The following is a 26,196-nucleotide window of genomic DNA, read 5'->3' on the forward strand; positions in this document are numbered from 1 at the left end:
GTATTATTATGATCGTTCATAATAATCTCCTTTGATAAGTAGTAGGCAGTAAAAGCGTTTCATCAGACACTCTACGAGCTGAAAAATATGAGTAAATACACTGACATTCTTTTAAATTATAACTACTGTATAACCAACATCAGCAGGTAGCCAATTGTACTACACCTTGCATGTGCTCCTTACAGGTTGTGCAATTTACCGTGCAGCTGTATTCTCAGTTGACGTTTGACAGCGTTGAGAAGCGCCTGCGCGCAGCAAGTAGTTCCGCGAGTTCAAGTTGCTCGTACCAGTACCGCCGTGTTTTGTGTGGTGATTCAAAAGGATATCGGAGGAAACCGGTGCAGTATAATGCTGTAGTGAAGATATTACTAAACACATTTAGGCGGCAACTTTAATTTAACAACTATACATTCATTCTTTATGTAGCAGTAAGCCAGAACGTCTCTATAATGTAGCAGGTGTAATAATATATTCCTGCAATAAATGAATTAAGTGTTGTGTAAGTGCTGTTGATATTTTTGGACTTCCGTTTGTTCGTATGGTTTTATGAACCTTCTTTTGCTGATCGTCACTGCGATGCAACTCGCTTCTGCATGATCAAGAAAGAAAGGTATCTTTCGAAAATGAGTGATTGTGGTAAGGAAGATAACAGTTTAGATATCCTGTACGAAATGCCTTCTCATTACTTCAAAAGTTCATTTGCAAGATCGATCATCAGTGATTCTCAGAATCAGTGTAGATCTCTAGATTATGTGCATACAGATAATACTGTGATTGGTGAAAAGTGCCGTACGATGCGGAATGATTATCGCAGCTTCAATTCTTTCGGTAATTATGATGGAAAGAATAAGTCCCTGGGATTAAAGCAGTATCAGCCGCATAATTCAGTATTCCAGTCGCCAAATGAGAAGATCACACCACGAGGCAGTCGGTTAAAAAGTCTAACCAATGGTGAACTGAAGTCTTGGAAATCAACCCAGGTAAGTTATAATCTGTACGTCTAGTAGTAGGTAGTTGTTAAATTCTTATTTTTATAAGTAAGCAAGCTTAATGCTACTTATTACTTTTTTTGTCTTGTGATCATTAACCGTGGGACCTACAATTTCGCTTAGGATCCTATCCGCGGAGACATAATATTATGATTCGAAAAGTTTAGCATGTAGGCTACTGGCCGGAGTTTGAACAGTGGCTGCCTTGGTGAGAAGACTGAAACAGTGCCACTAAGCTACCACACAGAGAGGCCAAAAGCATAATTTATTGGCGATGCAAATGTAATTTCTGAACCAGTAAATTTAAGTTCATGGTTATATTGTTTTGGGAGAACTATTGGAAGATGCTGCAAAATCCTTCTCTGTACAGTCTATGAAGGTCCTTATAGGAGTGGAAGGTAAAGACTTCCAGTATTTATAACCCCAGCACTAAGTGGTGATGGTGGTGATTATTTTAAGAGGTAGTACATCTGGGCAACCATCCTCTAGTAATACTAATCAGGGGAAAAACTATGGAAGGGATTTGATACTTCGAAAAATGAAGGTATCGGCAAAATTAAGATAAGGGCCACGAAGTGCGTCAAGATGAAAAACTCCCCAGGCCTCAAGTGCTATTATACCGTACCGTAGGAGTCGGAAAAGAACAAGAGTTAACCAAGGGAAGTCGGATAGGATAGATGAAAGTGAGTAGCCTGGCACAAGTAAGTGGAAGTAATGCCACGATTCAGATAACGGCCCCGTGGTCGCCAATCCACTCTCCCAATTTAAAAACCCCTTGGGCTCCTTTTAGTCGTCTCTTACTGTGGGTGGTATTCTATGCCCTCCACCCACAGTGGGAGGCATTAAGAAGGATAGAATGGTTAGTTATGTGCCTGGCTGCCTTTACCCCCAGAATTAACCTGCTACTCATTTTTGGTATAGGATGATTGAACCTCACGACCATGTATCTTCCCAGAAGTGGAAATCTCGTTTCTAAATTTTTTGACTTCCTGACAGGGAATCGAACCCAATTCCTGACAAGTGAACTGAGCACGCCTTTACCTCCTGGGCTAGGCAGCTCCTATAAACACTTGCCTTTATTTTTAATTCAGTGAATAATTGTGTGGTTTACTCCATGTTGATGCTTTGAACTTCCTGAGCATTAGTGTTCGGTGTATTTACAGTGCGTGAAGTTCTGTCTGGAAATCCATGTCAACATGGAGTATACAGAATGGTTCAAAAGTTTGCGCAGAAAATTAAGTACCTCGTGGAAGGGTCGAAATGCAAAAGTGTTCGAACTGTTGCCCACTCTGATATTCCCAAGTTTGCCCTAACGTAGCAGCCTATTTCGCCCTAGATTTCCTTTCGAAAGTTGTCGTACTTCGACCTCTCTATGGGCTAGTTCAGTTTTCTGGGAAACGTTTTGAATTATCGAGCATGTAATGTAATGTGTAATTGAGAAGGGAACGCTGATGTCAGAGACATAGAATTCGATCCAAATAAATTGTTGGCTTCCGGCACATTAAAGTTGTAGAACCGTAATTACGCCACCCTGGCGTTACTTAAAATATATAGCTATTGATGTAGAACTTTAAATAAATATTTTATGAGAAGGAAACACGTCGTCTCTATATTAGGTACTCGGGTATTTGCCTAGAGCTGAGCGGATATCCATTTCTTGGATGGCCGATGATGAGTTTAAACTCACCTCACTCTTGAATTACGTTACCTCAAAGTGCCCGTCGTACCAGTCCTTAAAACAAATGTTAAATCGATCAACGGATCAACAGGGCAGAAAGCTACTTTGCTGGCATCCAGACGGTGGACATACAAGTCAGTATATTATTTTGAACCTAATAATAATGTCCGTCTCTGTGATGTAGTGGTTAGTGCGATTAGCTGCCATCCCCGGAGGCCCGGTTTCGATTCCCGGCTCTGCCACGAAATTTGAAAAGTGATACGAGGGCTGGAACAGGATCCACTCAGCTCGGGAGATCAACTGAGTAGATGGGGTTCGATTCCCATCTCAGCCATCCTCAAAGTGGTTTTCCATCCCCGGAGGCCCGGTTTCGATTCCCGGCTCTGCCACGAAATTTGAAAAGTGATACGAGGGCTGGAACAGGATCCACTCAGCTCGGGAGATCAACTGAGTAGAGGGGGTTCGATTCCCATCTCAGCCATCCTCAAAGTGGTTTTCCGTGACTTCCCATTTTTCCTCCAGGCAAATGCCGGGATGGTACCTAACATACGGCCACGACCACTTCCTTCCCTCTTCCTTGTCTATCCCTTCCAATCTTCCCATCCCCCACAATGCCCCTGGTCAGCATAGCACGTGAGACAGCCTGGGCGAGGTACTAATCCCCCTTCCCAGTTGTATTACCCCGACCCAAAGGCTCACGCTCCAGAACACTCGCCTTAAGGCGATGGAGGTGGGATCCCTCGCTGAGACCGAAGGAGAAACCAACCTTGGAGGGTAAACGGATTAAGAAAGAAAGTGATAATAATAGTTTTACGTCCTACTATCTACTTTTTTTTACGGTTTTTGGATACGCCAAATTTTGTCCCTCAGGAGTTTTACGAGACACGATCTTCCGACGCGAGTTAGTAGTGCCGATTATTGTTTTAAGAGGAAATACAACTAGGCAACTAATAACACTAGTCAGAGAGAAAAAAAGGATGGGATCCAAAAATTCGAAAAATAAAGGTATCGGCCAAAGAAAGACAAGGGCCACGAAGGGCGTGAACATGAAAGACTTCCTAGCCCTGGGAACGTAATAGCGTAGGAGTCGGAAAAGAACAAGAGTTGGTCAAGGGAGGTTGGATAGGCTAGATGAAAGTGAGGAGCCTGGCACAAGTAAGTGGAAGCAATGCCAGACTCAGCTACGGGCCCGTGGTCGCCAACCCACGCTCCCAAGTTCAGAGCCCCTGGGGCCCCTTTTAGACGCCTCTTACGACAGGCAGGGGCTACCTTAGGTGTTATTCTACTGCCCTCACCCATACTGACACGAGACTGGTGTAGTTTAGCATCTTCAAACACTACCAGACTGGGTCATGATCGAACTCGCGAACTTTGACGCAGAAGGCCTGCCATTCAGCCTGTCTAATTTGAACCTGTCACTCAATCTGTCTACTCCAAAGTGTTTGTAGAGTCTAGGAATTACTTGGCTGATTGCAGCTAGTACAGAGTTTCTATCACAGAACTTGCCAGTATCTGTGATAGTTAAAGCCATTTCTTGGATAGGCCTAGCCCCAGAGGTAGGCTTACTTCAGCTGAAGGGCGCTGGACTGCCCAGAATTGCAGTAGCCTGTTTCAATGGCTGAATTCGAACCGAATCAGGTACGATATAGCATCTTCCATATCAGAGTGCGTGTTGAAACACCAGGTCCCGTGAGATCTCCGAAGTTAAGCAACATTGGGCGTGGTCAAGATTTGGATGGGTTGCCACGCGCTGTTGGTGGGGGTAAGGGAATGGAAGAGCGGAAATGAACTGGCCACCCTACCGTACGTAAACTTCGGCTCAGGCACACCTCTGCGGAGGTTCGGACCTGCCTTCGGGCAGAATACACCCTTACCTTTACCTTATATCAGAGTGCAGTCTGTAAGAAGAATAAACTGATGAACTACAAGCCACAATCCTGTTGTTGGATTTGCAGATAGGGTGCTAAGGTCAGTAAATGTATAGCCATATCGAATATATTTGCCCATAAAGTTCCAAATCCGTATCAAGTGCCGACACCAATAAAGTAGGATTAAGGCCAGGAAGAAGACCAAAGACATTCGCCTATGAAGTACTGTATGTGTAAAATAACTGAGTCGTCTTGTTCTATAGCTGAAATTCTTCTTTGCGCTCTATGCTTCAATCAGTAATAAAAGGTGGTGTGTTTTCCCTCATCCAATGGACCACACGAATAGTGAATGTGGCGTGGTGAGCATGCAAGCTTTTAGTTTTACGTGACCTCCAGCTTTACATGGAATACGAACTACAGAGACATGACTTCATTTCAAAAATGTCCGGCTCCATGGCTGAATGATCAGCGTAGTGCTCTGCGGTTCGATTCTCTACCGGGTCGCAGAATTTAACCTTAAAATGGTTAATTCCCTTGACTCGCAGACTGGGTTTTTGTACTGTGCCCAGCACCCTGCAACTCGCACACCACACACAACATTATCCTCGACTACAGCAACACGCAGTATCCTATACACGGCAGATGCGCCCGCCTTACAAAGGCTGCACCCGTTTAAAAATAGCCACACGAAATTTAAAACATTCAACAATCCCACGTACATTTTTTTAAAAATTGCTTTACGTCGCACCGACACAGGTACCGTAGGTCTTGCTGCGACAATGAGGCAGGAAAGGGCTATGAATGGGAAAGAAGCGGGCGTGGCCTTAATTTAGGAACATCCCCAGCATTTTCCTGGTGTGAAAATGGGAAACCACGGAAAACCATCTTCAGGGCTGCCGACAGTGTGGTTCGAACCCACTATGTCCCACGTATATTGGCCGGGAATCCAACAGTGGCTAGGTTTGTGAGAAGCCAGTCACTATGCCACTTCTTTCACGTACACGTGCCAGGCACATTTGTTTCCTCTCTTCTATATTCTGGAAACTCCGACGGTACTAGAACAGTGTTGTCAACTGATTCTTCACTAGGCCTTTATCCTTACAGACTAATTAGTGTCTTTAGATTCACTAAAAGTCCCTAATGTATGCACCTAATATTTTAATATTTTAAAACGGAAAACATCCTTTGTCCATTGATATATACATAAAGACAGAAAGGAGCCCTCTTAAGAGATATGATATTAAATCATAACTTAATGAAATATAATTTAACATCCTTTAGCGTTTTCTCCTTGTCTGGCTTCACTAATTTTGTTATTGAGGGTTTCTGGTTTGGCTTCTCAGTTTTTCCCAGTTCATTCCGTTATTCCTTTTTTTATTTTTCAGCGTTGAAATTTAAATCAAAAGAAGCGAATTACCACTACCGCACAGGCATTTATTTAAAAGATCTTAATGCAGGATGAAAAGTAAGCTGCTTTGACCTGCGTCTCACACTACGTAATCGCGCAGCTAACTGAATGCTTTGCTTGACTGGTAGGCACAAAATATTTGTCAGGAAAAGTCGAGGGGATTCACCTTGCGAAAATCTCCACACACATTGAGACCATTCCCACCGGCTGACCCATACAAACGCAGAATAGATTTAGACTTGTACAGTAAAGAAAATTTAATTTTTATTTTATTTTACTTTATTTTTGGTTTTGCCAAAAAATCCCTGCGTTTTGAGGTGGGTTCAGAAATCTATCCCTACAATCTTACGTAGCCTACATTACGGAGAAGAAAATCAAAAGTCCCCCCACGTAGGTGCATGACCCTAGAGTTTAAACACTGTACCATACTAGATTTGTGAAACATAAGAAGTCTTTCGTTTTCCCGCCTTCCATGGCTTTCCCCTGCTGAACTACACTTTTTCCTACACACGAGAGACCGGTTCTTTAGAACACCACAACGGTTGAACTTGAGTCCAAATACAAAGCCATCACCTGCTCTCTAAGCTACTCCAGCTGACTTGGTCTTGATGGAGGTTGACAGGAGAGGAGGATCGCTATTCAACTTCACGTGCTCCTTCTCTTTCTCAAAACTTGACGCTTGTAAATCATGTGTACACTCATTCAGCCTGTGGTGTTAGTCCCTTGTATCATAGATAAGATTCACATGTGTGTCCGAAATCTAACAAATTATTAATTAGTCTGAACACAGACGTAATAAGCCAGCACTTGATAACGTCGTTTTGAACTACTGAAAGTACAAGCTACTGTCACTGTCACTTAGGATTCGAATCCTTAGGACCTAAAATTCACCCAAATATTCTCTTGAAAATAGGAAAATATGACCCATCATGTGTGCTTTCAACGAATGATTTTTGCAACTAGTTTCTTTATGTTGAAGATGCAATTCATTATACGATCATACTGCACTACTACAATCCATTTCCTTACTACTTCTTTAAACTCCATTCCACTTCTACAATAGTGACAGAGACCACGTCATTGCTCCTGCGAACCAATGAAAATCATATTAGTTAGCGGCATTAAGAATGCGCCGACAGTCGCCTAGGCACAACATATTTAATTGAAGTAAAATAAATACAAACATATATAAATCTTCATTATAGACCATTATGCCTTTCAGCGTTCTGTCTGCAAGTCTCTGTGAATTTACTAAACGCCGCCACAATCATCTGTTTTTAACTATATCTGTGGCCACGTTGTAGTTCTATACCTCTTATCTTTAAATCGTTAGAAACTGAGTCTAACCATCGTCGTTTTGGTCTACCCCTACGTCTCTTACCCTCCACAACAAAGTCCATTATTCTTGTAGGTAACCTATTCTCCACCATTCGCCTCACATGACCCCACCACCGATATCGGGTTATGCGCATATCTTCATCGAGTTCATTCCTAACTTATCATGTATCTCCTCACTCCGTGTATGCTCCTGCCATTGTTCCCAGCTATTTTTTACCAGCAATCATTCTCGCTACTTTCATGTCTGTTAATTATAACTTATGAATAAAATATCCTGAGTCCTCCCAGCTTTCACTCCCGCAAAGCAAAATTTATCTGAAAAGAGACCGATGGAAAGATTCGAGTAGTTTCGTCCGGAAGCTGACTTTCTTGTTACAAAATACTGTTGATTGCAATTGCGAGCTCACTACATTAGCTTTACTGCACCTTGATTCAATCTCACTTACTATATTACCATCCTGGAAGAACACACATTCTAAATACTTGAAATTAATTACCTACCTATTCCAGCTTTATATCCCCAATTTGAAATTCAGTTCTCTTGGATTTCTTATCTGACATCAATTTATTCTTAGTAAGGCTTATTTTCATACCATACTGATTGCACCTATTTTCAAGTTCCAATAAGTTGGACCAGGGTTTTTTAATTTGTAAGGGGTTGAGGGCCACATTGGCAACCTTAGTCATGATCGCGGGCCGCACTTTAATAAAATAGGCCAATTTTCGTAAATTTTCGCAAATACAACAGAGGTACCATTATGAAATAATATGCGTAGTTCAATTGAAACGAAGGTTTAATAATTTTAATTACTTAAAACTCTATTTTACAAGAGCACAAAAGAGTGAAATTAAAAATAAACACTATCATATTCAGGACAATTAAATTTTGAAGAAGAGCATCCAACAATGTCAGTTCATTTGAATTAATATTTAACAGATGACGAAAAGGAAAAACAATATCTAAAGACAAACAGAAATGAATAATGCAGTCAAAACAAAAATTAAAGAAGGACAATTTAGTGTGAAGGTAACAACGATATACAGTTGTAAGAGCCTAAAAACCCAGCACTGTGCTTCCAGGAGTACTTCCCTGAAAATTTCGTCGAGTGTGCAACACTGTGTACCAGCCAGAATGAAAAATTGAAAATAAAGACACTTCTTACACCAATGGCAATGAAAGTATTTCTTCGTATTCATTGCGTGCTACGTTGCACAAAATATCCACAGTGAAGTTGGCATGGATCCCATAGCCATTTTTATAATGGTTAAGACCTAGCACTGGCATTTGTAAGGGGTCCGACTCGTTGGCTGAATGGTCAGTGAACTGGCCTTCGGTTCAGAGGGTCCCGGTTTCGATTTCTGGTCGGATCGGGGATTTTAATCGCTTCTGATTAATTCTTCTGGCTCGGGGACTGGATGTTTCATATTCAGACAACATACCACACTACCAACCACCAAAACACACAATAGTGATTACATCCCTCCAGACAGGGTTGGCGTCAGAAAGGGCATCCGGGTAAAACAGGGTCAAATCCACATGTGCGACGCAGTTCGCACCCGCGACCTCACAGGTGTGGGAAAAGCGGTAGGAAAAGAAGAAGAAGAGTGACATTTGTGAGGGCTCGTTTTCCACCGAAGTTTGGATTTAAAATGTTAAAATAATCATAAATAATCCATTCAGATCAAGTGAATACTTAAAAACAGGAAATTATATTAAATAATTAATTAGTTCTGACTTGAGTGTATAAAGGGTACAATAATAATTTTTTGAAGGAACTATGAAACATTTTTTTAAAAATTTTCTTCACATTTCTTAAAATATATTTTTAAAGCCCTCGCGGGCCGCCATTTGGAAACTCCTGTATTAGACTGCAGGCTTTCGGCACAATCTGCCATTAAGACCACTTCGTCAGAGTAGGCCAGACTGCTTACTACATGAAAGAAAAGAAAATACATACCTCTTATTCCCCGTTCATCTCAGCATTTTTTTTTTTTTTTTGGCAGTGTCGGTGTGCTGCTGGACATTAAAACGTTTTACAGCACTTACTTTAAACTTCGCACACTTTGCAGAAGAGGATTTTTCCTTCTCTAGAGAAGTATTCCTCCCCGAACTCTTTTTAATGCAACTTTTTAATTTAACACTTTCGCTGCGCTTTCTTTACGTAGGCCTATCCTTATGCCAGCGTTATCACTGTAAATGTAACTAAACCGTGAAAATTGTCTCTGTTGAAATTGTCAAGAAAAGATGAGGTGAAAAAGAAATTTAGGCGATACCTGAAGCGATCACGAGCTACAGGTAGAAGATTAGCCCTTATGGTATTTCCTTATCTCTTAACAAGGGTAATATTCCAGTGGATGTAAATATCCGCACTGCAAGTCTTACTCTAAAGGAAGTTACTAAAGTGATGTAAAATCAGACGAGATACAGTATGTATGTATGTATGTATGTATGTATGTATGTATGTATGTATGTATGTATGTATGTATGTATGTATACTCAGTCCTCAGCCGTAAGGCTGGTTGGATCCTCAACAGCTCCGCCATCAGCTGTCATAGATGGCCTAGGCATCAATGAAGAGGCGTACTAGGGAAATGAGGAGCAAGGTAATTTTTACCGTTGCTTTCCTCACTGGGCCAGAAGTTGCTATTACATATCAGTCTGCTAAGTCCACTGAAATACAAGCACCAACCGACCTTATGAGCAACATTTTCACACCATTCATAGCAGGGACTGGCTGCATGAGAAATGTTATTACTAGCATCACTCATACCGCAGTCACTTTCATATTGTCAAAGCCAAGGATACGACAGAGATATGTCAATGAAAGTAACAAAATTTTCTCTAGTCAATACCAGAAGACATAGTCCACTGTAAACACTAGGTCCCGCCAGCAAAGGGTGACGAGATACAGTAAGCGTCAACTATTCAGCTTTGAGGTCCGAGCTTCATGTTTCGTCATGGAGCCACAAACACATTTACACAAGCAACATCGGGCATCACCTTCAAAGTACAAAAGCATATTTCGTGCAGAATATAACCAAAACGATCAAAAATGGTAATATATGTATCTATAAAATGAGGCTAAATGTGCTCAGAAACGTCCGATTCGTACTTAATTCCAATAGATAGGTAAAATGGAAGGCGGTAAAAAACATGACATTTCCTGATCATCCGAACCCTAATAATCAAGTTACTACTACTACTACTACTACTACTACTACTACTACTACTACTACTACTACTACTACTACTACTACTACTACTACTACTACTACTACCACCACCACTAAATCTGGGTCGGTGGATGCAGAGTGGTCCTTGGCCCTCAAGTGGCCACGGCTGCTCCGTGGTCCAACAGCTCTGCACTCCGACTGGCCAACCGAGCAGAGGAGGGGTGGCCTGGCTCTGCCGTGGTTCTACGCCTCTGAATTCGGGAGTCTGGACAGGGCTGGACCTGACGGCTGGTCAACCGAGCAGAGGCGGGATGGCCTCTGTATTCGGGAGACGGAGAGGGTCTGGTCCCTACCGTCGGCTGTCCTGAGAATCGTTTTCCGCGGTTTTCCATTCTCCTGCACTAAGGCACTTACGCCCCGGAATTCTTTTACGAGCAAGTAAATCTAGGGACATGCGGCTGATATATTTGAGCACCAGACTGAGCCATGATCGAACCTGCTGACTTGAGATCAGAAGGCCAGCGTCTACCAACTGAGCTACTCAGGCCTTCTGCCACTCTGGTATTATAGTTGGTATGCCAGTTCCATTCCTGCGTCATATTTCGGATTTCTTCTTTGCCTGGGATTTCGCTATGTAATTACTTCATCATTGTGATATGAAAAGTTGCTATCCCTGTTCTTATAACCAATACCTCATTGTGGTTGTAACATGAAATTGGTGCTGGTGATTATTGTTTGAAGAAGGCAACTGTGCAACAATCCTCTCTTAACACTAATCAGAAGGGAGGCAGGAAGAGTTCTGACACTCCGAAGAATGAAGGCATCGTCGAAATAAAAGGAAGCCACGAAGAGCATGAAAATGAAAGAATTCCTAGGCCTCGTTGGGGTTCGAAGCGAATGGGAAGGATTGATATGGACATGTGCATTGGTTTTGAAATTACGAGTATAAATTCCTCTTGGGGTTTCTAAAGAGCGCGCAATTACGTCCCTGGGACTCGGAAGTGAATTTGGCTTTGGTTCCTCGCTTCCTTCTTTCTTATCCCACCTTCCTTGATCAACTGTTGTTACTTTTCGCGGGCCACTGATTGATAGTCGAGTATCGCCACAAGGCACTCAACAAAGCAAGCAAGCTGTTAGTTTTACATGGCTATTGATATCGTTATCTTTACCTCGAGTCCGAGCCACACGGACATGACTTATTTGAACATTGTTACGGGTATTGGACCCTGGTGATGGCACTTGGCTATCACAAACCAATTAACTACTTAACTCTTCAAGATGGTCATTGTTCGAACCTCGACCAAGTCATGTAGGATGCTAGGTGGGGGCAGTAGAATAACACCCACAGTATACCCTGCCTGTCGTAAGACACGACTATAATTGGCCCTAAGGGCTCTTAACTTGGGATCGTGGATTAGCGACCACGGGGCCTTTAGTTGAGTCCTGGCATTGCTTCCACTTGTGCCAGCCTCCTCATTTTCATCTATCATATCCGACCTCCCTTGGTCCAGCTTTTGTTCTTTTCCGACCCCGACGGTATTAGAGCTTTCGAAGCCTAGGGAGTCTTTCATTTTCAAGCCCATCGTGGCCCTTCTCTTTCTTTGGCCGAAACCTTCATTTTTCGAAGTGTCGGATCTTCCATTTTCCCCTCTGATTAGTGTTAATAGAGGATGGTTACCCAGTTGCACTTCCTCTTAAAACAATAATAACCACTACCACCATAGGTAAACAACTAATAGGAAATCTGCCACCTGTACAACAGTCCTAAATGCAGAACCTTTGGTGACTGATTCATTGTTACGGAGCTGGACAGCAATGGTTAATTGTTGGAGTGAGTGAGTAGGCTAGTAGTAGTGCTCGTCGTGGTTGTCGTCGCTGAGTGTATTGGACGAGTCCGCCGGAGAGTAATGTTAAATTGTGATCACTGTTGTTTAGTGGTGCTGTGTTATTGTCTTACTGAGTAATTCACTGTGTGGAGTTGCCACGTGTGAGTGACACATTTCTTTGCAGTCGAGCGAAGAAACAGTCGTCGTGATTGTTAACAAAGTGTCCTTTCGAATCTGTATGCGTGAAGCTGCTTGGTGGAGTGAGACTGATTGTGCAAAGATGTGACTGAATGGTTAGCGTGCTGGCCTTTGGTTCAAGAAGCGCCGGGTTCGATTCTCGGCCGGCTAGGGGGTTTTAACCTCAATTGGTTATTTCCGCTGGCTCAGGGGTGAAATGAAAGCAAGGAAAGAATGAGAAAAATAAGAAAATATCGGTAAAAATAAAGAAGTCTAAAAATATATATTTTTTAAAAGTGAAGTGAAAGGTGGACTGTCAAGGTTACGTAAGGAAGGGGATCGTCATTCCAGGTAAATACCAGTGCTGGTGGCCTGCTGCGAAGAGGAAAAGAGGCTTTGTAAATAGCCGCTAATTAGGGAACTGTTGTCATCCATTCTCAATTATAATTTTGTGTCTGTGTGTATACGGATTGGGTATCCTACATTAATTAGATCGATAAAACAGTTTTATTCGTAGCAATACGCACCCACTGTTCACCTTTCAGTGCAGCTAAAGGGGCATTGAGAACTGCATTACTACCTATTTGACAAACATTGAACGTCTAATCTTTCGAAATAATTGAATACCACTAAGTCTTGTGTAATTCGATAGACAAGTGGCATAGTCACTCGCTGCTCACCAAGGCGACTGTGGTTCGAATCTCGACCAAGCCGGGTTGAGTGGCTCAGACGGTTAAAGCGTTGGCCTTCTGACCTCAACTTGGCAGGTTCGATCCTGGCTCAGTCCGGTGGTATTTGAAGGTGCTCAAGTACGTTAGCCTCGTGTCGGTAGATTTACTGGCACGCAAAACCACTCCTGCGGGACAAAATTCCGACACCTCGGCGTCTTCTAAAACCGTCAAAAGTAGTTAGTGAGACGTAAAAGCAATAACATTATTAATCCCGACCAAAGCATTTGGGATTTAAGAAATGAAAAGTTTTGTACCATGAGTTCGTATTCCATGAAAAACTCGTGAGCTGTGATCACGATATTGGTGGTCATGGGGCGGATAGGAAAGATGAAAGTGAGGATCCTGACACAAATGAGTGGAAGCAAGAGTCGTAGAGGTGGCTACTTTCTAGAAACATAGCCACCCATTCAATCACTAGTTTGTCAAGTCCAACTGCACTCATTTTTGCCAGTAGTCTCCCATGATCTACCTCTTTTGTCAAGTCCAATTGCACTCATTTTTGCCACTAGTCTCCCATGTTAGTGTAATCATGGGAGACTGCTGGCAAAAATGAGTGCAATTGGACTTGAAAAAAAGTGGCTGAATGGGTGGCTATGTTTCTAAAAAAGTAGAACTCAAAGAATTAGAGTAGGCGAAGCTTTATCTGTCCCTGTATTAAGAGAGGAATTCCTCAAGGCAGTATTAATGAATTTATGTTTTCTTATATATATCATTGATACTGTATGTGTAAAGAAGTGGAATCAGAGATAAGGCTTTTTTCAGACGATGTTATTCTGTACAGAGTAATAAATAAGTTACAAGACTGTGAGCAACTGCAAAATAACCGCGATAATGTTCTGATATGGACAGTATGTAATGGTACGATGATAAACGGGGTTAAAAGTCAGGATGTGAGTTTCACAAATAGGAAAAATCCTCTCAGTTTGAATTACTACGTTGATGGGATGAAAGTTCCTTTTGGGGATCATTGTAAGTACATAGGTGTTAATATAAGGAAAGATCTACATTGGGGTAATCACATAAATATGATTGTAAATAAAGGGTATAGATCTCTACACATAGTTATGAGGGTATTTAGGGGTTGTAGTAAGGATGTGAAGGAGAGGGCATGTAAGTCTCTGCTAAGACCCCAGCTAGAGTATGGTTCTAGTGTATGGGACCCTCACCAGGATTTCTTGATTCAAGAACGGGAAAAAATCCAAAGAAAAGCAGCTTGATTTGTTTTGGGTGATCTCCGACAAAAGAGCAGCGTTACAAAAATGTTGCAAAATTGGGGCTGGGAAGACTTGGGAGAAAGGAGACGAGCTGCTCGACTAAGCGGTATGTTCCGAGATGTCAGTGGAGATATGGCGTAGAATGACATTAGTAGACGAATACGTTTGAGTGGTGTCTTTAAAAGTAGGAAAGGTCATAATATGAAGATAAAGTTGGAATTCAAGAGGACAAATTGGAGCAAATATTCGTTTATAGGAAGGGGAGTTAGGGACTGGGATAACTTACCAAGAGAAATGTTCAATAAATTTCCAATTTCTTTGCAATAATTTAAGCAAAGGCTAGGAAGACAGCAGATAGGGAATCTGTCACCAGGGCGACAGCTCTAAATACAGATCGGTAGTGACTGACTAAAAGGCGAAACTCCCAGGGGCTCCCAACTTGGAAGTATGGGTTGGCAGCCAAGGATCACCTAGCTAAGTCTGGTATTGGTTCCACTTACTAGTCTCAGAATCTTCACTTTCAGCTTTCCTATGCGACATCCTTTGGTCAAACCTTGTTCTCTTCCGACCCCGATGGTATTAGATCTGTGAGGTTTACGGTGTCTTTTTCATTTTCACGTCTTTCGTGACCCTTCCCTTTTTCTTTTTATCAATACCCTCAGTGTCCATGGGTCGGAAGTATTCTTTCTTCCTACTGATTAGTGATATGAAGGGAAGACAACTACCAACTACCACCAAGGGCTGATAATCTTGTTTCGCCGCTTAAATGAACTATCACCAACTCCTAAAACTTTGACGTTGTATAAAGACAGGGAAGTGTCTGAGCTCCCTGTGTAAAGACCTTTGGTTTACATCCTTGGGATAAAACTACCGTTGTCTCAGTGATGTACTGTATGCTAGAGTACATGTGTGCTTCCCAGTTTGCTTCAGAGGTATCATGACCATCATTAGACGATGGAAACAAGTTGTGTAGTACTGTACTTTGGAAACGAAGTCGTTTTCTTGCAGAATATTTCATTCATATTACTCAAAAAAGAAAGTTGATCACTTTTTATACGTTCATGCCCCCTTGATAAGCATATTGAACTGAAAACAGACACGCAATGAAAACAAACATTCTTTGCAACAATTGAAATTAAAAGCGTTCTTTGGACACAGTTCCCGACGTTATTGCACAATATGTCTTAAACAAATTGGTCTCTGGTCATACACCAAAATGGCTACGTGGTAATCAAGAGTCTCATTAAGGAGTGTGGCCGGCCCTCGCATGGATAACAGCTTCACAACGCCTTCTCATGCTTCTGACAAGGCGCCGCATGTTTAGTTAAGGCAGACTTCCCCACTCTTCCAAAAGAGCGTCTTCAAGGGCTTGTAGTGTTTGGGGTGTTGTATTTGTCGCTCGGATGCGTTGCTCCATTTGGTCCAGATTTGTTAAGTCAGATTCAAGTCAGGACTTCAGGATAGCCATTCCATTCGTTGCACGTGGTGCTCTTGCAGGAACCCCCGAACGATGTTGGTATAATGCGCTCTAAGCATTATCGTTTTGACATGCATGAATACTACGTTTTCTCCAAGTTGCTTCGCTAGAAGGATTACATATGGCACTAAGATCTCGTCAGTTCACCGTCGAGCAATTAAGGACCCATTGTGAACGATCAGGAGATCGATTTTCTTGTCAAGATGTATGCCTGCCCACATCGTACTAGATCCACCTCCATAAGCAACGATATATTGTACAGCTGTCGGATAAAATCGCTCCCCACGTCCTCTCCAGACTCGCAGACGAATCTGAACGATATAACGTGAAACGAGATTCATCCCAGAACAGTACAGGACACAGTATCTTACTTAGCTGCCACTTCCGATGATCTCTAGCAAACTTGTCTCGTGCCACGATATCGTCTGTCCAATGCTGGTATTTAAGCGGTTCGTTGAGATCTTAATTTGGCTTCTCGAAGCCTGTTTCTGACTGTTTGGTCACTAACTCGTAGGCCTACTCCAGAAACCTATTATAGGTCCACTTATAGTGCTCATGCTGTAAATTTGGTGGTTTCGGAGAGCTTGCAAACTCACAAAACTATCCTGCCTTGGTGTTAGTTTCCTTTGGCGCCTCGTGCCAGGTTGCCTGGCAACACTTCCAGTCTCCTGGAAACGTTTCCACAGATACCAAATCGTATTCATTGCAGTTTATAAGTATTCTAGCAACGTACCTATGCGAGTAGCCTTCTCGAAACAGTATAAGTGCACGAGTGGCTTCATTCGACGACAACTGCTTCCCCCGTTGCCCACCTGAGTTCGAACGATCAGTCATGACTTGTAAACACTACACTCATATAGACCAACCTTCGCACACACTTCGGATTGGGGCACTCGAACATTTCAACCGACACTGACACCACCCAAACATCTGGATGATAGTGGAGCCCTCTATTCTGTAAACAGTAAATGTCATTGCTATAATAGAACAATCCCCATCCCACAGTGCGTTCGCGCATTGCAGTTAGAAACATCTAGAGAAGCAACCAAATTTCATTTTTGAGCAGTGTAGTAATACCATGGTAATACTCTATAAGAGTTTTCTCATAATATGTATGTCAATTTTCAGGAGACAAAACGGAAAGTCGACACGTCGCAGCAGAATGGCAAAGGATCACTGGAGAATCAACCCACTTCTGAAGCCGATCTACTGCGTCTTCGTAAGGTAAGAAAGAAATTCGTTCGTTTTCTTTGTCTATTCATGTCGAAGGAATTTTCTAATCGATATTGGATCAACAGTTTCTAACAGCAAAAGGAGCATTGTGCTCTGAGAAAGAAATGTGTCTTGTTTTTGGTCTCGATGGTATTTCTGAAATAGTAATAGCGAGGCCAGGAGTTGAATTTTCTCTTAAAGGGGATGTAGGAAAAATGCCGTCCAATCATTACAGACCGTGACAAAGGGAGCTACAAGTACATTATAATTAAAGTGAGGACCTGAATTCTGAATTCTAACCTGAATTTCCAACCGGAGTCAGCAGAGAAATGGTAACGTAATTAATTTTTTCAACCATAATTCAATCTTTGGATGAATAGTCAGCTTAGTGGTCTTCGGTTCAGAGGGCCCCGGGTTCAATTTTAGGCCGGGTCGGAGACTTTAATCTTAAACGGTTATTTTTCCTGGCTCGGGGACTGGGTTTTTGTACATTTCCACACGAAATCATTTGTATACTGAGACACATGCAAAAGTGCAACGGAAAGTACAATGCAATACATTAAAAATCAGTCAAACTATAAAGGCCTTTGTAATCGTGAAATTACCAGCGTTTCGCCCCAGTGTAGCATTGGGCTCGTCAGTTGGTTTGCTACATCTTTTCAGCATGCTGGCGGCAAGTGCTCCGTTCAGTCACCACTACAAGCCTCCTATGCAGGATAATGCAGTGACGGTGCACTAGGGCAGGGTTTCCCAACCTTTTTGTCTCTGAGACCCCTGAGCATGTTCAAAGACCCCTTAGCCACAGAACATAATACTGCATTCAGTAAACAAAAAGCAAAATTTTGTAATGATACGACGTTTGATTTTATTCGTATAATTTAGGGATAGTAATGTCCGACTCGTTGGCTGAATGGTCAGCGTACTGGCCTTCGGTTCAGAGGGTCCCGGGTTCGATTCCCGACCGGGTCGGGGATTTTAACCTTCATTGGTTAATTCCATTGGCCCGGGGGCTGGGTGTTTGTGCTGTCCCCAACATCCCTGCAACTCACACACCACACATAACACTATCCTCCACCACAATTACACGCAGTTACCTACACATGGCAGATGCCGCCCACCTCATCGGAGGATCTGCCTTACAAGGGCTGCACTCGGCTAGAAATAGCCACACAAAAATAATTATTAATTAAGGACTAATAATTACGCACTTTCTTTGAAAGTTTAATATAACTTCATTTATATAAAGATAAATTTATAAATGCACAGAAATTATAAAACAGTGTGACATTTGGCTAATAATTACAACAGTATGGATCTGGAAACGTACTTGAAAAAAAATCACTTGTTGCCTTTGTTCGATCAACGGGATGGATGGTGGTGTTTTCCAAAGACCAAGCGTTTTACAAGCGTAGTCACTTGAAGGCAAAGATCAGCCCCTACATTAACTCTGTTTCTGTACTTCGTTTACGTTTGTGTGAGAGCAGAAAAGGTATACTCCCACAGGTATGTTGTCATGAACGGCATTAAACGCAGTATTTCCTTTCTGTAAATTGTAGGGGATGTCGTGGACCCAGAAATCAATCAGATACGTGGAGTTGTGATACATTAATGGAACTTCCTGGAACTAAACATGCCCCTCCATCTGATTCTGCACCCATAATTTTGTTCACTTTCTCTCTGCCAAGATACTTCGCCTAGTTGACCTTCCTCAAGGGAGGTCAATTTCAAAGAAGATATTTCTGACCCACGAGATTATCTAACCAGAGGCGGAAAATATGGTCTGAGTGTGGATAGTAGCAATTCCAAGTGTCTCACAATTACATCGCTTACATTGCCTTGTAGTATTTCTTCTTTTTCCGCTGCTAACTTGTAGCTTACCATTCTTCGGCCAAATTAAGAATTACCTGTATGTAAGTTATATAACAGTGAAGACATAGTTCCTAATTTTAGTATAATTTTCTATGCATTGTGTGTGTACAGTAAAATTACACTCTTCAAATACAACTTACATTATTATTACGTCGCGGCCCCCCAGGAGTACGCGGACCACAGTTTAGGAATGTCTGCACTAGGAGAAGTACTGTATGTATCTCCACGATATTTATTACTGCGAAATGGCCTGATAAAGGGACTCTACTATCGGAAATACAGCAATTTTTCATTGTTATTATATAATATGAATGTTATTTGTCATTATTTTGATTTTCACTATTTTTATTTTGTGCCGATCCTTTGGAGTAGCGCTGTCCGTAGAGCTAGTTATTTGCTCTTCAGCAATGAGAGCGATGCAAGTGAATTTCATATGTTTGTCCCGAAATGGTAAGATATTCACTTTGGTTTAAATTATCAGTCATACGCACGTATGCGTTTAGTTTCTGAAATGTGACCACCTATCTCGATGGGAACGGATGGCATTGTGTTAAAACATACTCCGGATCTTCGCGTCATCGTGCTGCATAATGGCAGGGCGTATTGCCGGAAATGCCGTTCTGACCAGTTTCTCTTTTGTCAGTCAAAGTGTACTGTAGTTCATGAGTGCGCCAATAGATCAGCGTCCGAATCTTTTGTTCTTTGATTGAGTATTTTGTGTGTTACGTTCTCTATTGTGGTGGTAGTAGGTTAGCCTGACAATCCGTTACGCCGTCAGTTTAACTCTCCCAATGTTATATAATACTAACCTGTGTTGTTTATGTCCCTTTGTGGGTCTTTCGGAAATAGTGCAACCTGTAACGTTATTCCGCTGTGAGAGAGTATAATAGTAACTGTATTGGTGGCAATGATTGTTGTTTAATCGAACAAAGCAAAAGGTTATTTTTTTAGCGAATGACTTTTAGTGCCGGCAGTGTCCGATCACACGTTCGGCTTGCCAGTTCTGTAGCTCCTTTTACCGATACACCCCATGGGGGATGAGCTACAACTGTGTGAAGGTGTCTGTGCTCCCCCATGTGGGTGGGGGCGGTACAATAACACTCAGGGTATCCACTGCCTGCCGTAAGAGGTGATTAAAAGGCTCCCCAGGGGCTCTTAACTTGGCAGCGTGGTTTGGTGAACACGGTGTGATTAGCTGAGTCCTGGCATTGTACCAGGCTCCTCACTGTCATATATCCTATCCGATCTCTATTGGTCAATTCTTATTCTTTTCTGACCCAAATGGTATTTGGTGTCGAGGCCTAGGGAGTCCTTAATTTTCACGGCCTTCGTGGCCCTTGTCTTTTTTTGGTCGATACCTTCATTTTTCGAAGTGTCGGACCCCTTCCATTTTTTCCCTCTGATTAGTGCTAATAGGCCAACGGCCGTAGCCGTATTGAAACACCGGATCCCGTGAGATCTCCGAAGTTAAGCAACATTGGGCGTGGTCAGGAGTTGGATGGGTTGCCACGCGCTGTTGGTGGGGCGTTCGGACCCGCCTTCGGGCAGAATAACCCTTACCTTACCTTACCATTAGTGCTAATAGAGGATAGTTGTCCAGTTGTGCTTCCTGTTAAAACACTAATCACCACCAGCACCACCTGTTGTCTGTGGGTCTAGCTAAAATTGTAGAGATTAAGAATGGGAAGGAAGTGGTCGTGGCCTTGAGAAGGATAATACCCCGGATTTGCCTGGATTGAAATGGAAACCACGGAAAAACATATCGAGGATGGCCGACGGGGTATTCGAACCCACCTGTCTCCCGAATGCATAGCTTGCAACCTTAACTGGTCGTGCCGCAACGCACTGAGCTAACCTTTTCGGTATTGCAGGAGTAAAACATCGAATATAAAGTTCAGAAAAACGTATTTTGTTCAGTAGGGTTTTTTTTTTTTTTTTTTTTTTTTTTTACAATCTGCTTTACGTTGCACCGAAACAGATAGGTCGTATGTCGGCGATGGGATAGGAGTGGGAAGGAAATGACCGTGGCTTTAATTAAGGTAGAGCCCGGTATGGAAATGAGAAAACCATATTCAGGGCTACTGCCAGTGGGGTTCGAACGCACTGTCTCCTGAATACAAGCTGACAGCTACGTAACTCGAATTGCGTAGCCACTTGCTCGGTAAAAACATTTATATTATTATTGTTCTACTCTGTAGCTAAATGGTCAGCATACAGCCTTCGGTGCAGAGGATCTTGGGTTCGATTTTCGGCCGGGTAGGAGATTTTAGGCGCATCTGGTTAATTCCTCTCGTTCGGGGACTGGGTGTTCGTGTTCGTCTTAATACAAGCTTCTGCATTCACACACACTACACTTTCGTACTACCACAGAAACACGGCATAAGTGTTGGTGTCAGGAAGAGCACCCAGCCGTAAAGTTGGGCCAAATACATATATGTGGCACAGGGTGTGGGAAAACCAGCAGAAGGAAGATTTTGAATAATAATAATAATAATAATAATAATAATAATAATAATAATAATAATAATAATAATAATAATAATAATAATAATAATAAATTTTATTTAATTAATATCATTAATATTATAATTAATACAATAATTAATTTAATTAATATATTATTAAAAATTTAACGGGGTTACTCGTTTTGTATCGGCTATATAGCCTCTCCCCCCCCTTTTCCGATTTACTTTGAGTAGAAATTAATGTTACTAACAGCTCATCGCGATAACATTCTGCAGCATAATCTGTGAATTGTATCTGCCATGTATCCTTAATCTTGCCCATTGTGTTTGATCCCGCTGGTATTCTAAATTCCCTTTTTTCCTCTTCTAAGACACTTACACTACTTTCTCTTGGCTCGGGAATTGTGTACGTTATCTTTTTTGGCTTGCTTTATTCATTTCTTATCTACAGTTTATGTTCTATGGTTCTTTTGCTTGCTTTAGGTATTTCTTACAGTGCCTTCAAGTTGCACACAGTTTCATACGGTACCACGATAGAGAAAGATAAATAATTATCTCTGTATTTTGTGTGAACATTGGCTTGCGTATATTAACGTTGTTACTTGTATACGCAACATATGCGTGTTGTAGAATCTCAGAAAATTATACTTTGATTAGCAGAGGGCAGTGACTCATTGCGGGAGTTGCCGTTACTTACTGTGAAGCAATGAATGTGGTTCCCATGGATATTAACGTACAATTTAGCATGCGAATGACGTAAGATCGTGCGGTGAAAGACATTATTTCGTTAAAGAATGAAGAAATGTTGAACCCCCTAAGGGATACTTAGCTTATTTGTAAATGCATGATTTATTTCACGGATAAACATAGCGATTAGTTTCTGTTGAGATTTACTTTTGCTTTTGTTGTACAAACCAGTTTTAATTAATATTGTGAAACCAGTGATGGATAACATTTTATACAACTTCTCCACCAAGCGAGTTGGCCGTGCGGTTAGAATCGCGCAGCTGTGAGCTTGCAATCGGGAGATAGTGAGTTCGAACCCTCACTGTCGGCAGCCCTGAAGATGGCTTTCAGTGGTTTCCCATTTTCACACCAGGCATATGCTGGGTCTGTACCTTAAATAACGCCGCGTTCACTTCCTTCCAATTCCTAGCCCTTTCCTATCCCATCGTCGCCATAAGACGTATCTCTGTCGGTGTGATGTAAAGCAAAAATTATATATATTTTTAAAACCTACTACACCAAACTTTTATCTCTGCGTAGATGTAGAGTTTAAGTAAGATCTTACTCTCTTTTTGTCCTAGAAGTATACCGTCGCACGTTAGAAACATTCAGGATTTTGGCGTCGGTGGTATGAGTTGACAAGGAGGCATCTCTAAATTAAAGATATGCGACGTAATATATCTGTTGCGCATCCACGGAAGACCGTTTCAGAGATGGTGAGTTCGAACGCCTTCTTTGGTAGCCTATAGTTCCATTGGTTCCCATTTTTTCGCCTGAAAAAAAATGCCGGGGTTTACTTTCATTAAATCAAAAGGCACAGTTATTCCTAGTCTCAGCCATTTCCTACTTCGGGTACCCCTGTGAGTGGTGATGGTAGAATACATCCCCTATAATATTCTTTACCTGCCGTAAGAAGCGACTGTCCCTGCAAGGAGCTTTGAATTATCGAGCGTGGGCTAGTGACCGCGGTTCCCCTAGTGGGTATAGCATTGTTTCCACTTGTGCCAGTTCTTCACTTTCACATTTGCAATCTCATCTGCCTTGGTAAACTATAGTAATCTATTAGGTTTCCGAGGCCAAGGGAGTCTTTCATTTTCGCCCTTCTTTAGACGATCTCCTCGTTCTTCGAAGGGCCTGATCTGTTTTTTGACATAAATTTGTCTTATGGCTGGGGGGTCATCCGAAAGTTTATATAACGGGACAAAATGTGTGACGGTAGTGTAACATTAGCAACCGTGCAGACTGTGATATAAGGTATGGATGGATGGTTAGGCAATGTTAGCAAGCAACCGTGCAGACTGTGATATAAGGTATGGATGGATGGTTAGGCAATGTTAGCAAGCAACCGTGCAGACTGTGATATAAGGTATGGATGGATGGTTAGGCAATGTTAGCAAGCAACCGTGCAGACTGTGATATAAGGTATGGACGGATGGTTAGGCAATGTTACCAAGCAACCGTGCAGACTGTGATATAAGGTATGGATGGATGGTTAGGCAATGTTACCAAGCAACCGTGCAGACTGTGACATAAGGTATGGATGGATGGTTAGGCAATGTTACCAAGCAACCGTGCAGACTGTGATATAAGATATGGATGGATGGTTAGGCAATGTTACCAAGCAATCGTGCAGACTGTGATATAAGGTATGGATGGATGGTTAGGCAATGTTACCAAGCAACCGTGCAGACTGTGATATAAGGTATGGATGGCTGGTTAGGCAATGTTACCAAGCAACCGTGCAGACTGTGATATAAGGTATGGATGGATGGTTAGGCAATGTTACCAAGCAACCGTGCAGACTGTGACATAAGGTATGGATGGATGGTTAGGCAATGTTACCAAGCAACCGTGCAGACTGTGATATAAGGTATGGATGGATGGTTAGGCAATGTTACCAAGCAACCGTGCAGACTGTGATATAAGGTATGGATGGATGGTTAGGCAATGTTACCAAGCAACCGTGCAGACTGTGACATAAGGTATGGATGGATGGTTAGGCAATGTTACCAAGCAACCGTGCAGACTGTGATATAAGGTATGGATGGATGGTTAGGCAATGTTACCAAGCAACCGTGCAGACTGTGATATAAGGTATGGATGGATGGTTAGGCAATATTATCTAGCAACCGTGCAGACGGTGATATATTGTATGGATGGATGGTTAGGCAATGTTACCAAGCAACCGTGCAGACTGTGACATAAGGTATGGATGGATGGTTCGGCAATGTTACCAAGCAATCTTGCGGGCTGTGTTCAATCAATCAATCAATCAATACTGATCTGCATTTAGGGCAGTCGCCCAGGTGGCAGATTCCCTATCTGTTGCTTTCCTAGCCTTTTCCGAAATGATTTCAAAGAAATTGGAAATTTATTGAACATCTCCCTTGGTAAGTTATTCCAATCCCTAACTCCCCTTCCTATAAATGAATATTTGCCCCAGTTTGTCCTCTTGAATTCCAACTTTATCTTCATATCGTGATCTTTCCTACTTTTATAAACGCCATTCAAACCTATTCGTCTACTAATGTCATTCCACGCCATCTGTCCGCTGACAGCTCGGAACATACCACTTAGTCGAGCAGCTCTTCTTCTTTCTCTCAATTCTTCCCAACCCAAACATTGCAACATTTTTGTGACGCTACTCTTTTGTCGGAAATCACCCAGAACAAATCGAGCTGCTTTTCTTTGGATTTTTTCCAGTTCTTGAATCAGGTAATCCTGGTGAGGGTCCCATACACTCGAACCATACTCTAGTTGGGGTCTTACCAGAGACTTATATGCACTCTCCTTTACATCCTTACTACAACCCCTAAACACCCTCATAACCATGTGTAGAGATCGGTACCCTTTATTTACAATCCCATTTATGTGATTACCCCAGTGAAGATCCTTCCTTATATTAACACCTAGATACTTACAATGATCCCCAAAAGGAACTTTCACCCCATCAACGCAGTAATTAAAACTGAGAGGACTTTTCCTATTTGTGAAACTCACAACCTGACTTTTAGCCCCGTTTATCAACATACCATTGCCTGCTGTCCATCTCACAACATTTTCGAGGTCACGTTGCAGTTGCTCACAATCTTGTAACTTATTTATCACTCTATAGAGAATAACATCATCCGCAAAAAGCCTTACCTCCGATTCCACTCCTTTACTCATATCATTTATATATATAAGAAAACATAAAGGTCCGATAACACCGCCCTGAGGAACTCCCCTCTCAACTATTACAGGGTCAGACAAAGCTTCACCTACTCTAACTCTCTGAGATCTATTTTCTAGAAATATAGCAACCCATTCAGTCACTCTTTTGTCTAGTCCAATTGCACTCATTTTTGCCAGTAGTCTCCCATGATCCACCCTATCAAATGCTTTAGACATGTCAATCGCGATACAGTCCAGTTGACCTCCAGAATCCAAGATATCTGCTATATCTTGCTGGAATCCTACAAGTTGAGCTTCAGTGGAATAACCTTTTCTAAAACCGAATTGCCTTCTATCGAACCAGTTATTAATTTCACAAACATGTCTAATATAATCAGAAAGAATGCCTTCCCAAAGCTTACATACAATGCATGTCAAACTTACTGGCCTGTAATTTTCAGCTTTATGTCTATCACCCTTTCCTTTATACACAGGGGCTACTATAGCAACTCTCCATTCATCTGGTATAGCTCCTTCGACCAAACAATAATCAAATAAGTACTTCAGATATGGTACTACATTCCAACCCATTGTCTTTAGTATATCCCCAGAAATCTGATCAATTCCAGCCGCTTTTCTAGTTTTCAACTTTTGTATCTTATTGTAAATGTCATTGTTATCATATGTAAATTGTATTACTTCTTTGGCCTTAGTCTCTTCCTCTATCTCGACATTATCCTTGTAACCAACAATCTTTACATACTGCTGACTGAATACTTCTGCCTTTTGAAGATCCTCACATACACACTCCCCTTTTTCATTAATTATTCCTGGAATGTCCTTCTTGGAACCTGTTTCTGCCTTAAAATACCTATACATAACCTTCCATTT

The 26,196-nt window shown here is 42.0% G+C and overlaps 1 protein-coding gene across 1 annotated transcript in view; it reads left to right on the forward strand.

Annotated features, from left to right (window-relative positions):
* Positions 1 to 623: 623 nt before the first annotated feature.
* LOC136885725 (uncharacterized) overlaps positions 624 to 26,196 on the forward strand; it is a 380,798-nt gene continuing 355,225 nt past the window's right edge. Inside the window, exons 1-2 of the mRNA XM_067158493.2 lie at positions 624 to 980; positions 17,009 to 17,104. Of these exons, the coding sequence (XP_067014594.2) occupies positions 624 to 980; positions 17,009 to 17,104 (453 nt within the window). The remainder of the gene's footprint in view (positions 981 to 17,008; positions 17,105 to 26,196) is intronic.

The sequence above is a fragment of the Anabrus simplex genome, chromosome 1 (assembly GCF_040414725.1).
Source record: "Anabrus simplex isolate iqAnaSimp1 chromosome 1, ASM4041472v1, whole genome shotgun sequence".
In the NCBI taxonomy this organism is placed as follows: Eukaryota; Metazoa; Arthropoda; class Insecta; order Orthoptera; family Tettigoniidae; genus Anabrus; species Anabrus simplex.